Genomic DNA, 11,481 nt, shown 5'->3' with positions numbered 1-11,481 from the left:
CTCGATCACAGATAGTAAGAATATTATAAACAACCAGAACAATAGGATACATACCACAAGAAAATATACCATCCGAGACAACATAAAAGAGTCCACAAGTCCTAATACAAAACGTGTAACTAAAACTGGATAGTCATAAAATAGCATCAACTGAACTGAAAGGGAAAAATACGACAAATGTCCAATGACTAATAACTACTACATGAATAAAATATCTACGATTCGGTTTTATCTTCTCCTCCATCTGGTAGACACTCCGAGCTGGGGGTACTCTGGCTCCAATGTACCAACATACTGAACATGTCTGTCATCTAAATCTGACGTACACCACAGAAAATAGGTGTATGTCAGCGTACATGGCACATAGTATGATCCATAAGGGAGAAAGAAACGGTCGAATGACCAATGCAAAAATAGTAATAATAATAATATAAGCATGCTACTGGAATACTAATAATCTAAATGTAATTTATTACTAGAATATAATAATCAGAAGAATCCAAGAAAATCAACCAAGTAACAAGTCGATCATGCAGCTAGCGATCAGAATAATCATCCAAGTAACAAGGTCATAAAACTAGATGGAATTAATACTTAAAAATCTACAACAAGAGACGTAGTACGTCGACCGAAATAATCCAAACAAGGAAACTCTCATGTATATACCATATGTCTCAAATTATAGATAATTAAATATTAATCCCGATCTATGTATGAAAAGAAATACAACTGGTCTGTATCTCACAAGAATCCATAATCATCTTAAGTAACAAGATCATGTAACTAGACATTCTATAACAGGTCACTGGTCCACATCTCACACAGAGTCAATGCTCATATCATCGGATAACTGACTGTTCACAAATCTCCTATGTGCATCCAATACCGCTACACGAATCGGTCAGAGGACTACACGCAATCCGATTCCGGCCTGGTCCGAACTCAAGCAGGACTCAGGTGACTACAAGATTTTCACTAACTAAAGTGACTACACGAATTCACTTTAGCCCAACAAAACCAACCCCAATGACTACACGAATTCACTGGTGCGAGCCTGAAAAATACATCAACAGTCACATCCGATCACATGAACTAAGACTTCCCAATCCAACTCTTCTTGTTTTTCTAAGTCAATAATTATAAACTGAACTAGATCTCTGGTCCACCTCTTAAATTCAGTCAACGCCAGGGGCGGATCTACGTATAATCTAAGGGGGCCACGGCCCCCCCCCAAAATTTTACGAAAAAAAGATAGGGTGGTTTCTGTAAAACCTCCTCCCTTAAAAATTAAAATATATTCATTCTACATAAATTTTTGTCTTCCTCTTTTGAAATATTTTGCAGATATTAATGTTGGCTATTCTACTCTTTTTGTTTGGGTTGTGGTGTATCTCTTGTGAATAAAATTGCATTAAGAAAATTTTTTGTCTATCTTTTGTACGCGGCTTTTGTACGCGGCCCCCCATAACTAAAATCTTGGATCCGCCCCTGGTCAACACACACATACATGTCACTAAGTCTTGTTCATGATGTACAAAGCCACTAAGTCATGAACTACTAGTGGTTCTTAAACACAACAAGGAACAATAAATATAGCTAATTCTATGTAATAAAACATGGTATGTCACATAATTAAAATAAGAATCATGAAATCGGCGGATTCTTTGCACATAAAATGTCACGGTCAACATCCACACATAACACGTTCATAAACTAAATTAATCAAAATAAATAGTTCTTTTGCAAACTAAATTCCTTTAAAAATCATCTCTCACCATACTTATTCTAAAATTAATATTTTAAAATAATAAATTCAAAAATTAAAATAATATTTTTACAAGATAAATTCTCATTAACTCAAAATAGTCTATTTTCTCAAAATAAATTCTTTTTTAATATTTGTCATTCTAAAATAATTCCTTCCACAAAACAAATTCTAAAAAATATTATAATTATTCTAAAATAACCTCGTTGTTAAAATAAATTATTTAATATATTATAATTATTTTAAAAATACTATTTATCACATAGTTATGATTTATTTAATCACAAATTAACATAAGCAGATAATTCACAATTTCATCAACAAGCCCACACATATAATTATTAATAGATCTAAAATTACAGATAATTCATAATAAATACAAAAATTCAGATCTGAGCAAGTGGGAACTTGCCTTAGGTATATCGTGGACCGTAGTAGGGGTCGTTGGGGGTGGGTGCACGGCGTTACGACGAGTTTTATGGAATCGATGGCTAAATTACAAATTAGAGTGTTAATGCCACGTGTGATATTCAAATTGGTATAACGAGGTATAGATAAAGAGCCGAAGTGAAAAGAATATATCATGTGATAGACAACACGAAGGTTTATGCACCGGCGAAGGAATCGACGAAAATGGAGGTCGGAGATGGACGAAAAATGCAGACGAAGACGGCTCCGAATCTGCAATTTTCTGCAGTGAAGCTCACTGATTCAGACTCGTCTTCACTATTCGAAGTCACCGGAGGAGAGAAAAGGTTGTAGGGATCATCAGGGGTGAGCGGTGGCTAGTGGTGATGCCGGCGATGAGCTCCGACGAAGGTTGGAGCGACGGATTGGGAAGGTGGCTCGGTCAAGGAGGGAAGGAGACAGAGAGGAGTTGGAGTTGGAGAGAAGCTTAATGGCAACGAGGTGGTGGCCAGAGCTGGTGGAGCTGATGAAGGGGCGATGATGGTGCTGGTCGTTAGGCTTAATGGAGAGGAGGAGCTAGAGCAGAGGAGTTGGATTTAGGGAGCTAGAGTTCTCAGGAGAGAAGGGGAGAGAGATTTTAAGAGAGTGATTAGGAGAGGGAGAGAGACAAAGAGAATATGATGAAGTCGGCGTGTACCTCGTGGGAGTGAGTTTTGTCAAAAGAAATGGGCGAGTGCTTTTGGCGGAATTAGCGTGTTGTTCTTCGCAGTCAAAAATAGAGGGAGGAAGAGAGAAAGAGAAAGGGAACTGTTCTTTGCAGTCAAAAATAGATGCGTTAAGGTTCTGAATGGATGATGGGTGAGTTGTTGTCAGGGTCGTACCTAGGAATTTTAGGGCCCAAGGCGGAATATTAGATGAGGCCTAAGTGATATAACTCATAATAGATTTTATCTCATTCTTCTTAACTTTTAAGCTGCAAAATTACTGATTAAAGTTTTATATTCAATATTTTCTAACATATTATTTTTGATAGATAATATTGTTAAACCATTCAATATATCTTATAACATGGTCGATCTTAAATAAGATTTTAGTAATTTTAATTTTGAAAAACTTCTTTTAGTGGAAGCAACTGTTACGGGTATAATCAATAGTACACGATAAACAATACAAGTATTTGGAAAGAATCTAACCACTTTATATAGTTCAATACTTCAATTGGACTATTAATATCAATTTTTAAAATTTCCCTAAGCACTCTCAATTCTGAAAAATAATAAACTCTATCTAAATCTTTTGAGTAAACTAACCACCTTCTTTCATGTTTTTCTCCATTTGATAATTTTTTAATATAATATAATGTAGAAAAGTGTTTATTATTTTCAACTTTAGGAAAATCTACTTCTTCATGTTTAATTGGACCTTTTTCAACTATTAGATCTATAAAATTTTGATCAATGCGTTTCCATTGTCCAGGATTATAAATATTGATAAAAATTGAATTCGATATCTCATTCATCTCTAAATTATTTTTTGTTGGCCTTCTTGTTTTGATTATGTTTAATAAACAATTTACTTCTAATGTTGTTTGTCTACTGTTTGTGTTTTTCATATTTATTCTAGGCAAACAACGAGTTGGAGGATGGATGGAATTGCGCTTCATCGAACATATCTAATGGAGGTTAGTGGAATAGTGGTTGAAGCCTATACAATTCAAGTTAAAGATCTAATTACAAGCTTCATCCGCAAGTGTACCAAGTTGAGCTCATTGAAGACCTTCATCAAGCTTGAGAAATCTAGTTTAGGTTTTATATTATGTGTGTTAGATACTCTAAGCTCAATATCATATACACACATATTTTATTGGTTTCCTTATATATATATATATATTATTATTGTGATTTGGTTTAACTACTTAGATATGAAACAAATATATTTTCATATACATACTCATATGTTTCATTTTCTATTGTATTTGTAAAAATATTATATTCTTAGTTTTTGGACTTAAAAATAATCATATACATATTTTATTAAGTCTACATAATTATTGTGCAAAGTTTCAAAACATGGTTTAGCCTAAATGTTAAAATTCATATGTTTACCTTTTCGTGTTTTGGACTATTTTACAAAATGATGATATTTCTCATTTGGGAAGTCCTTTTAGAAAACCGGTTTTTGTAGCATGTGTATTATCATGTCTACAATCATTTTCCAAAGTTTCATAATTTTTGGAATTTATTTGATATTTTTAAATAGTGTTTTAAAATCGGCAAACTGTTTTCAAAACCTAAAATTTCATATATCAGTTCACGGTTGACCGCCACGGTCGACCGCACCCATGTTTTTTCAGTGGTCGATCGTCAGTCTGTAAGTTCTCACGGTCGACCGCCGCGGTCGACCGTAGCCTATTTTGATTGTTTTCTCAGTTTCAATGACCTTCGCGGTCGACCGTGATTTTCCCACGGTCGATCGCCGATCGCCCAACGGTCATATTTGGTACAGAATCATATTTTTGAATCGTTGGGGTTTTTGGTTTTTTGTTTGGGGTTCTTGGCTGAGTTTTTGGGAGGCTATAAATACCCCCTCGATCTCAGTTCTCAATCCAATCTAAGAAATGTTTTAAACAAGTTTTAAAAGAGTTTAACTTTGGTTTTAAGTTTGTTTTAAGAAATTAATTTCACAAGAGTTTGAGGAGATCATCTATTTGGTGTTTGAGCATCCAACTATTCTCCTTCCACTCTTGATCTATTGAGAAGTTTTCTAAACTCAATCTAGCTTTATATTTTATATTGTTTGATTGTCATTTTATTAAGCTAGTATTTATATTGAGTTTAGTTGGTTTTATTTTCTCTTTGTTTACACACACACAACCATTGAGCTTATTGTATTTACCTTCATAGTATAATTGGGTTGTGGGATTATGTAACTAAGAGAGTGAGCTTATAATTCGTTCTCATCCATTATAGAGAACAAACACTTTGTATTATGCTTAATTATGAGATCACTTTGTAATACACTTGTACACCGAGAGAAGTATGTGGCGAAAGTCGGGGATCGTCCCAAGAGGAGTGGTGTCGGTTGACGAACCTAGGGAGAGGTTGTATCCGAGCATTTGAGGGAGACACGTCTAGTTCAACACTTGAGAGGGTGTAGAGTGGGATTGCAAGAGTGTGTTAGTTGTAGAGTTTTCGGTAAACTAGAAAACCGTATTGTGTGGTGTAAACGTTATTCGGGTGAACGTAGAAAACCCGGTTGTGATAGTAGAGATCTCCTCGAGGTGAGGAGCGGAGACGTAGGTCAAGTGATTAGACCGAACTCCGTGATCATATCATTTTGTTTGTGATTGCTTTGGCGTTCTGATTCTTGTATTCATATCTTATATCGTATTTGCATATTCCTTGTTGATTATATTACCCACTATCTAGTTTAGATTGTTTACCCTTGTGTTAATTATATATCTTTGCATATATCTCATAGTATATCTCATTGCTAGGATATTTACCTTTGTTCATATTGTTTATTCTTGCTTGTAATATATTGTATATCTCTTTTGCAAGAATAATTTGTTAATTAGTTTTAATTGACATAAAATCGGATTAGATTAGCATAAGACCCTAATCACCCCCCTCTAGGGTCTAACATTTTCTTGGCCCTCATCCTCATGTGAATCTTCTTTATATTCTTCATTAAAATTAGGAGTACTAGCTTTTTCTTCTTGAATATTATTATCGTTAATATCGTTATTTTGTCCTAAATTCTCAACATATTCTTCTAATTCATTCTCAAGTAAAAAATCTAAGGTTCATCTATTCTTTCTTCTTCTGTTGAAGTTAATGTAACATTATCTTTATTACTAAAAACAAATTTATCAAGAGCTCCTTGTTGAGATCGAATTAATTTTTCAACTCTTTTATTTTTTTTTATTTTTGACAACCACTTTCATATTTTTTTATTAGGCATTCTTTCAAAATATAAAATAGCAAATAAAAAGCTTTCAATGTATATCTAATATCTACTGATCTAGAGCCTACAATATCTCTAATTAAACATAAAATTAATATGAATAAATGATAAAAAAATTAAATAGGTTAGAAATGTGTCACTGTGGGAACTGGGAAGAACTAGAAGCTGGGGCCTAGGCTTGCTGGCCTGGCCGCCGGCGGTCAAGGGGTGCGCGGCGTGCGCCGGTGTCGCTGTCACGGTCATGGTCCGTGGGAGCCTGGGACCGGAGGCTTCGAAAAGGAGACTGAGACTCGGCGGGCGAGCAGAGGGAGCGACCGTCGCCGAGTAAAAAGAGGAATTAGAGGAGGCTGAGCGGAGCCTGAGGAGCTTGGGGTTGGGGAAGATGAGAGAGAGGATCAGAGGAGATTTAGAATTTCAGAGAATCAGATTTTAGAGGGGGCGGCGGCTGGGAGATTGATTTTGGATGTAGGATTAGGGTTTAGCTTATAATTGGTGGGTACGCTTACCCAACTTGAGGCCCAAGGCAGAGCCTTAGCTGCCTTATGCTAGGGTCAGCCCTGGCTGTTGTAGATGGTGTTATCTTCTGTTGGAGAGGGGCGCCGGTTTAATGTTTGGAATGGTTTGTAGGGGAAAGTTTAATATATGTGGGGTTGCATTTGGGTTTGGGATAATGTCTTGAGGATGAGAGGCAACTGAATTAATGGGATATATTGAGAATAGCCAAGAGAAATGAAGGGGACCGAGCGAGGCTGGAGCTTGGAGGAGTCGTATGGTCGAAGCCACGGCTAGCATAAGCACCCAAACACTTTTGAGACGAGTATAGTTCGGAGCATGATGAAAGAGCATCTCAGAAGGAGACTAATTGAGGTTTTAGTATAGGTGTGGGGAGTCTGTTTATGAGACAAGCGGCGGTTCGAAAAGTATGAGACCAGTATTCGATTGACAAAATTTTGCAACAGATATCAGATTATGGTTGTTTGGGTCTGGTATGGTTTTTTCCGAAGGTCGATGCAAGCTGTTGACGTAACCGATCAGGGCAGAGTAGAGTCGCGTCCTTCACATGGTGAAGTTTGTGTGAGTGGGCTTGGTGGGAAGGTGAGATGGGGGCATTGAAGGGGATGATGGGGGAGTCAAGGCGTTTGGAGGAGACCATGGATCGAGATTTCGAGCTCTTGATCAATGTGGCTCTGATACCACATGAACTTCAGATTTGAATCTGGAACTACGCTTATTTTTCTACATTGATTACATGATATATATAGAGACTGGTGTGGCTACAAGAGGGTAAGATATGAGAGAGGTTTATGTGTATTGTTACAACCGTAAGATGGCCTAGTTATCAAGAATCAGGCTCATTCTCTGTTTCAACCTGGCTATTTTGCGCTGACATGCACCTAGTATTCCATAACCTTGTCGTTGAGATTTCTGTTGTCCTGGTAAGGCCCATCAAAATGGAGCACAGACAAAGAAGGCCCAACCGAAAAAAGAAAACGGCCCAACGGAAAAACAAAAAAGTTTACCGAGGCTCCAATTTAGGGCCCACTTTTGAGCCTACTAACCGTCACTTGCTGTCGGTGTTGGTTAAGCTTTCCCTTTCGTAATTGTTGCGCAGCTCAGCATTCTTTCGAATTTCCTTTCTACCGACTGCAGTTCTCCAGTCACCCACCACCTTAACCACAATGCTTAAGCATCAATATTCTAACCGTGGAAAGAGGGGGTTATTTGTAATTTATCATTCTCATCACGTCAATCTCATAGCCGATAAGCGCTAATAAATGAGTCAAATGATGGTAATCGCTGCTGAAAATATAAATTAGAGGGGTTCCGTGTAGTAAATGCTGATCACAACTAATTGTAATTATTCCTATAATTTCATATTAGCAAAAAAAAAAAAAAAAGGTTATAACATAAGTTTGCTTCGAGTCTACTGCTTGCAGGTTTCAGGTGACTAGTCCATCTCACACAACCACTCTCTGACGCTTGCTCTTTCCATCTCTCTTGCTCTTGTGTGTTTTATAGAAGAGTGAAGCAAAAGAAGAAAAACACAAGATCCCAATGGCCTCCAAGCTGGTTCTGATCTTAGTCTTCGTCTTTGATCTCATCGCCTTCGCCCTTGCGGTCGCCGCAGAGCAACGCAGAAGCACGGTGAGAACACTCGTCGCTCAATTTGAATCTGGATTGTTCTGATACCATGTTAGCATGCACATATAGAAAACATTCTTGAAATTTTATTGGTTTTTTATTGAAAAGCATAATGAAAGCGCTATCCTACTAGATTTGAATCTTGTCCCGCGATCCTGGATAGAAGCTCTGTAGTTCTATTTGTTGGATAGATCCATGAGTGAATTTTTGAACTCTGGAGAGTCTATTTGTCAAAAAAAAAAAAATCTCTTTCTCTCAGAATAAGAGCCAAAAAGAATTTTACTCTGGGCCTATCTGCAACAATAAACTGCACCTGGATCTATCTGCAATTGTGAGATAAAACAGGGTCTATTTTTTTAAGAATGGTATTTGCATTTGAATTTGAATGACTTTAATGTTCTGATTACCACATTTAGTTTGAGATTTTCCCTCTTCTTTTTCTTTCTATTTTCTGCTGACTAGGCTTGGGTAGTAGCTGACGAGGAGAAGAACTACACATATTGTGTGTATAATTCCGACATTGCAACCGGATTTGGTGTCGGTGCCTTCTTGTTCTTGATGGTGAGCCAAGTACTGGTCATGGTTGCATCCAAGTGCTTCTGTTGTGGGCCACCCATGCAGCCCGGTGGGTCCCGCGCTTGTGCTCTCCTCCTCTTGCTCTCTTGCTGGTATGTTGCAGTGTCATGTTACTCGCAAAAATGTTCACTTCTAATTGCTTGTTACAAAGTCATCATCCCTCAACTATATTTCATTAGCACTTAATGCCTCTAAAGTCACGAGTTAGACGGGGGTAATATGCAATTTGTTCTTCCTAAAGTATCGATCCGTAAGTGTTAGGTACTACTAAAATCGTTGAAGAGTGATAAAGTGCTACTCAAGAATCAAGATACAAATGATGCGGGTTATGCGCAATTTACCCAAAGAATATAAAAACAAAAACAAAATAGAACGGATCCATTTCAAAATTGACTAAGGAATGATAAAAGTGAAAATTTTCAGTGCAGTAATTTATTTTTCCCTTAAGAAAAAAACACCTCTTACTACAAGGCTAAAATGCTCTTGATCACATTCCACCAGGATAACGTTCATCATAGCCGAGTCATGCTTGCTAGCAGGTTCAGTAGAGAATGCATATCATACCCGCTACCGAACCCTCTTCATCAACGACCCTCCGTCGTGCCAAACCCTACGAAAAGGCGTATTTGGCGCTGGCGCAGCCTTCGCGTTCTTCACTGCTGTCCTCACTGAATTCTACTATGTTTGTTATGCGAAAGCTCACGATACTAGCCTGATCTCGGCTTATGGCAAGGAGCCTACTGTTGGAATGAGCTCCTACCGTTAGATTTAACAGTGCTGGTTGATGAAATGGGGTGTTATTTTGGTAGTATATGGATGATGATAATTTTTTTTTCCTTTTCATTTGTGTAATATTTTGTGTGATGTGATCATTGGGTGGTTTATGTGTAGCTTGTTTTGCTTTATCTAATGTTTAGTAATTAATTTCCCGCATTGCCTGAATTTTTAAACCCAAAATCCGTCACTATCTTAAAACTTAATTGTTCTTATTTTCCCTAGGGATAGACAGATTTAAAAGCAAATAGTTTTAAAAGCAAATGGTGGTGTATGAGATTCAAATGTATGAACAAATCGCTAACTCTGTTGACATTGAAAGAACGCTGAATCTGTGGAGCAATATTCAATTTTTGCCACAATTTCAGAAGATTGGTACAGTGTAAAGAATTCTATAAGTGCACAATTTAGGCTAATCGGAATAAAGATAAATTTTTCTTCGAAATTTAAATGAAGGTAAGTTGAGAAACTTCTGAACAATACATGGGACTAAGTACGAGATTACGGCATTGGTAAAACTTGCCATTTCACTTGCTTAATTTTTGGAGATTAAGCCAGTTTAAGCACCTATCCTTCAAACAACCATGACTTTTGATCTAAATGTTCGATTGAGGCGATCAACATTTCTTTTTTCTTCCTTCAAAAAGAGGAAAAAAAAAAGAAAAGAAAAGAAAAAGATTGTTTTTAACAAAACTTAACCCATCAGTAGGTCTGCCTAAGAGTTATTGCCGTAACAAGTATTTTTATTCATCCAAATTACGGTCTTTCCTTAGTATTTAGTACTTGGTTCTTTTATTTCATAGAGGTTCCCTGAGTATAGTACAGATTCCAAGTTTCTAATTTTTTTAGTTTTTGATATAGAAAGATATGAGTCGTTACATGTAAAGGTTCATTTGCTACTCATCGGATTGAATCGAATCAATAAAATAAATATGGAAAATGGAGATGAAATCTAGGACAAGGTGGGGAGATAAAATATAATTGTTTGATGTAATTAGATTATCTTTATATTTCTATCGAATCAATAGAAGCAACTATTCTCTAGCCGGATTTGAATGAAAAGAATAAGAATATGCTATAAATCCCTAGTCATTTTACCCTAATGGAAATGAAATAATATTTAATTAACTTAAAATAATTAATTAACTTCATGATATTATAGTCATATTAATTATTTTACATAACTATATATAATATATATAAAATAGTTAAATAAAATTAACTATAAAAACATAGTTATACTAAGTACCATAGCATCAGTATCATTATTATTTATTAGTATATATATATATATATAACACACTAGTATTTATATTTTATTTTTTGTACTAAATTACTTTATATAGTATTTATATTTTATTTTGTATTTAATTACCTTTTGCTTTGTTTATTTTGTCATTTCAGGCCGATTTTATTATTGGGCTCTTTTTTTGAAGTATTTTCGTGTTAGTTTGTTTTCGGGGTTTATGTTTGACACAATCTATTTTGGTACGTATTCCTGTTCATTGGCTGAACTTTGAGAGTTTTCCTATCATCTCTTGTTGTTGCGCCGCTGATTAACCACCACCTCCACGGGCATTGATGGGCATGGGTGAGGATACGCGTCTCCTTGGTGGCTGCATGTTCAAAATAAACTTCAGGTACCTTGGGATAAAACTCCGCGAGCACTACAGTCTGTGAACTAATGTGATCGTATTATTAGGTTGGTGAAGATGGTCCCAAATGTAATTGAATTCCTTGGTACCATTATATTTCTTAGTTATGTTTATAGCGTATCTGACCTATTATCGTAGATTATTTCCTATTCATAAGCTTGCATTTTGGTGGGTTATTTGCCATTAATTATTCTC

At 36.2% G+C, this 11,481-nt stretch overlaps 1 protein-coding gene across 1 annotated transcript; it reads left to right on the top strand.

Moving 5' to 3' along the window:
* On the top strand, positions 8,079–9,799 carry LOC109820180. The gene is made up of 3 exons (XM_020386286.1): positions 8,079–8,284; positions 8,744–8,949; positions 9,359–9,799. Exons 1-3 carry the CDS (start codon positions 8,195–8,197, stop codon positions 9,621–9,623), a joined length of 561 nt encoding a protein of 186 aa, XP_020241875.1. The 5' UTR covers positions 8,079–8,194; the 3' UTR covers positions 9,624–9,799.

This window comes from Asparagus officinalis, chromosome 1, assembly GCF_001876935.1.
Source record: "Asparagus officinalis chromosome 1, Aspof.V1, whole genome shotgun sequence".
Classification (NCBI taxonomy): Eukaryota; Viridiplantae; Streptophyta; class Magnoliopsida; order Asparagales; family Asparagaceae; genus Asparagus; species Asparagus officinalis.
Note: the sequence above shows the minus strand (reverse complement) of the source record. Positions and strands in the feature narration are given on the sequence as shown.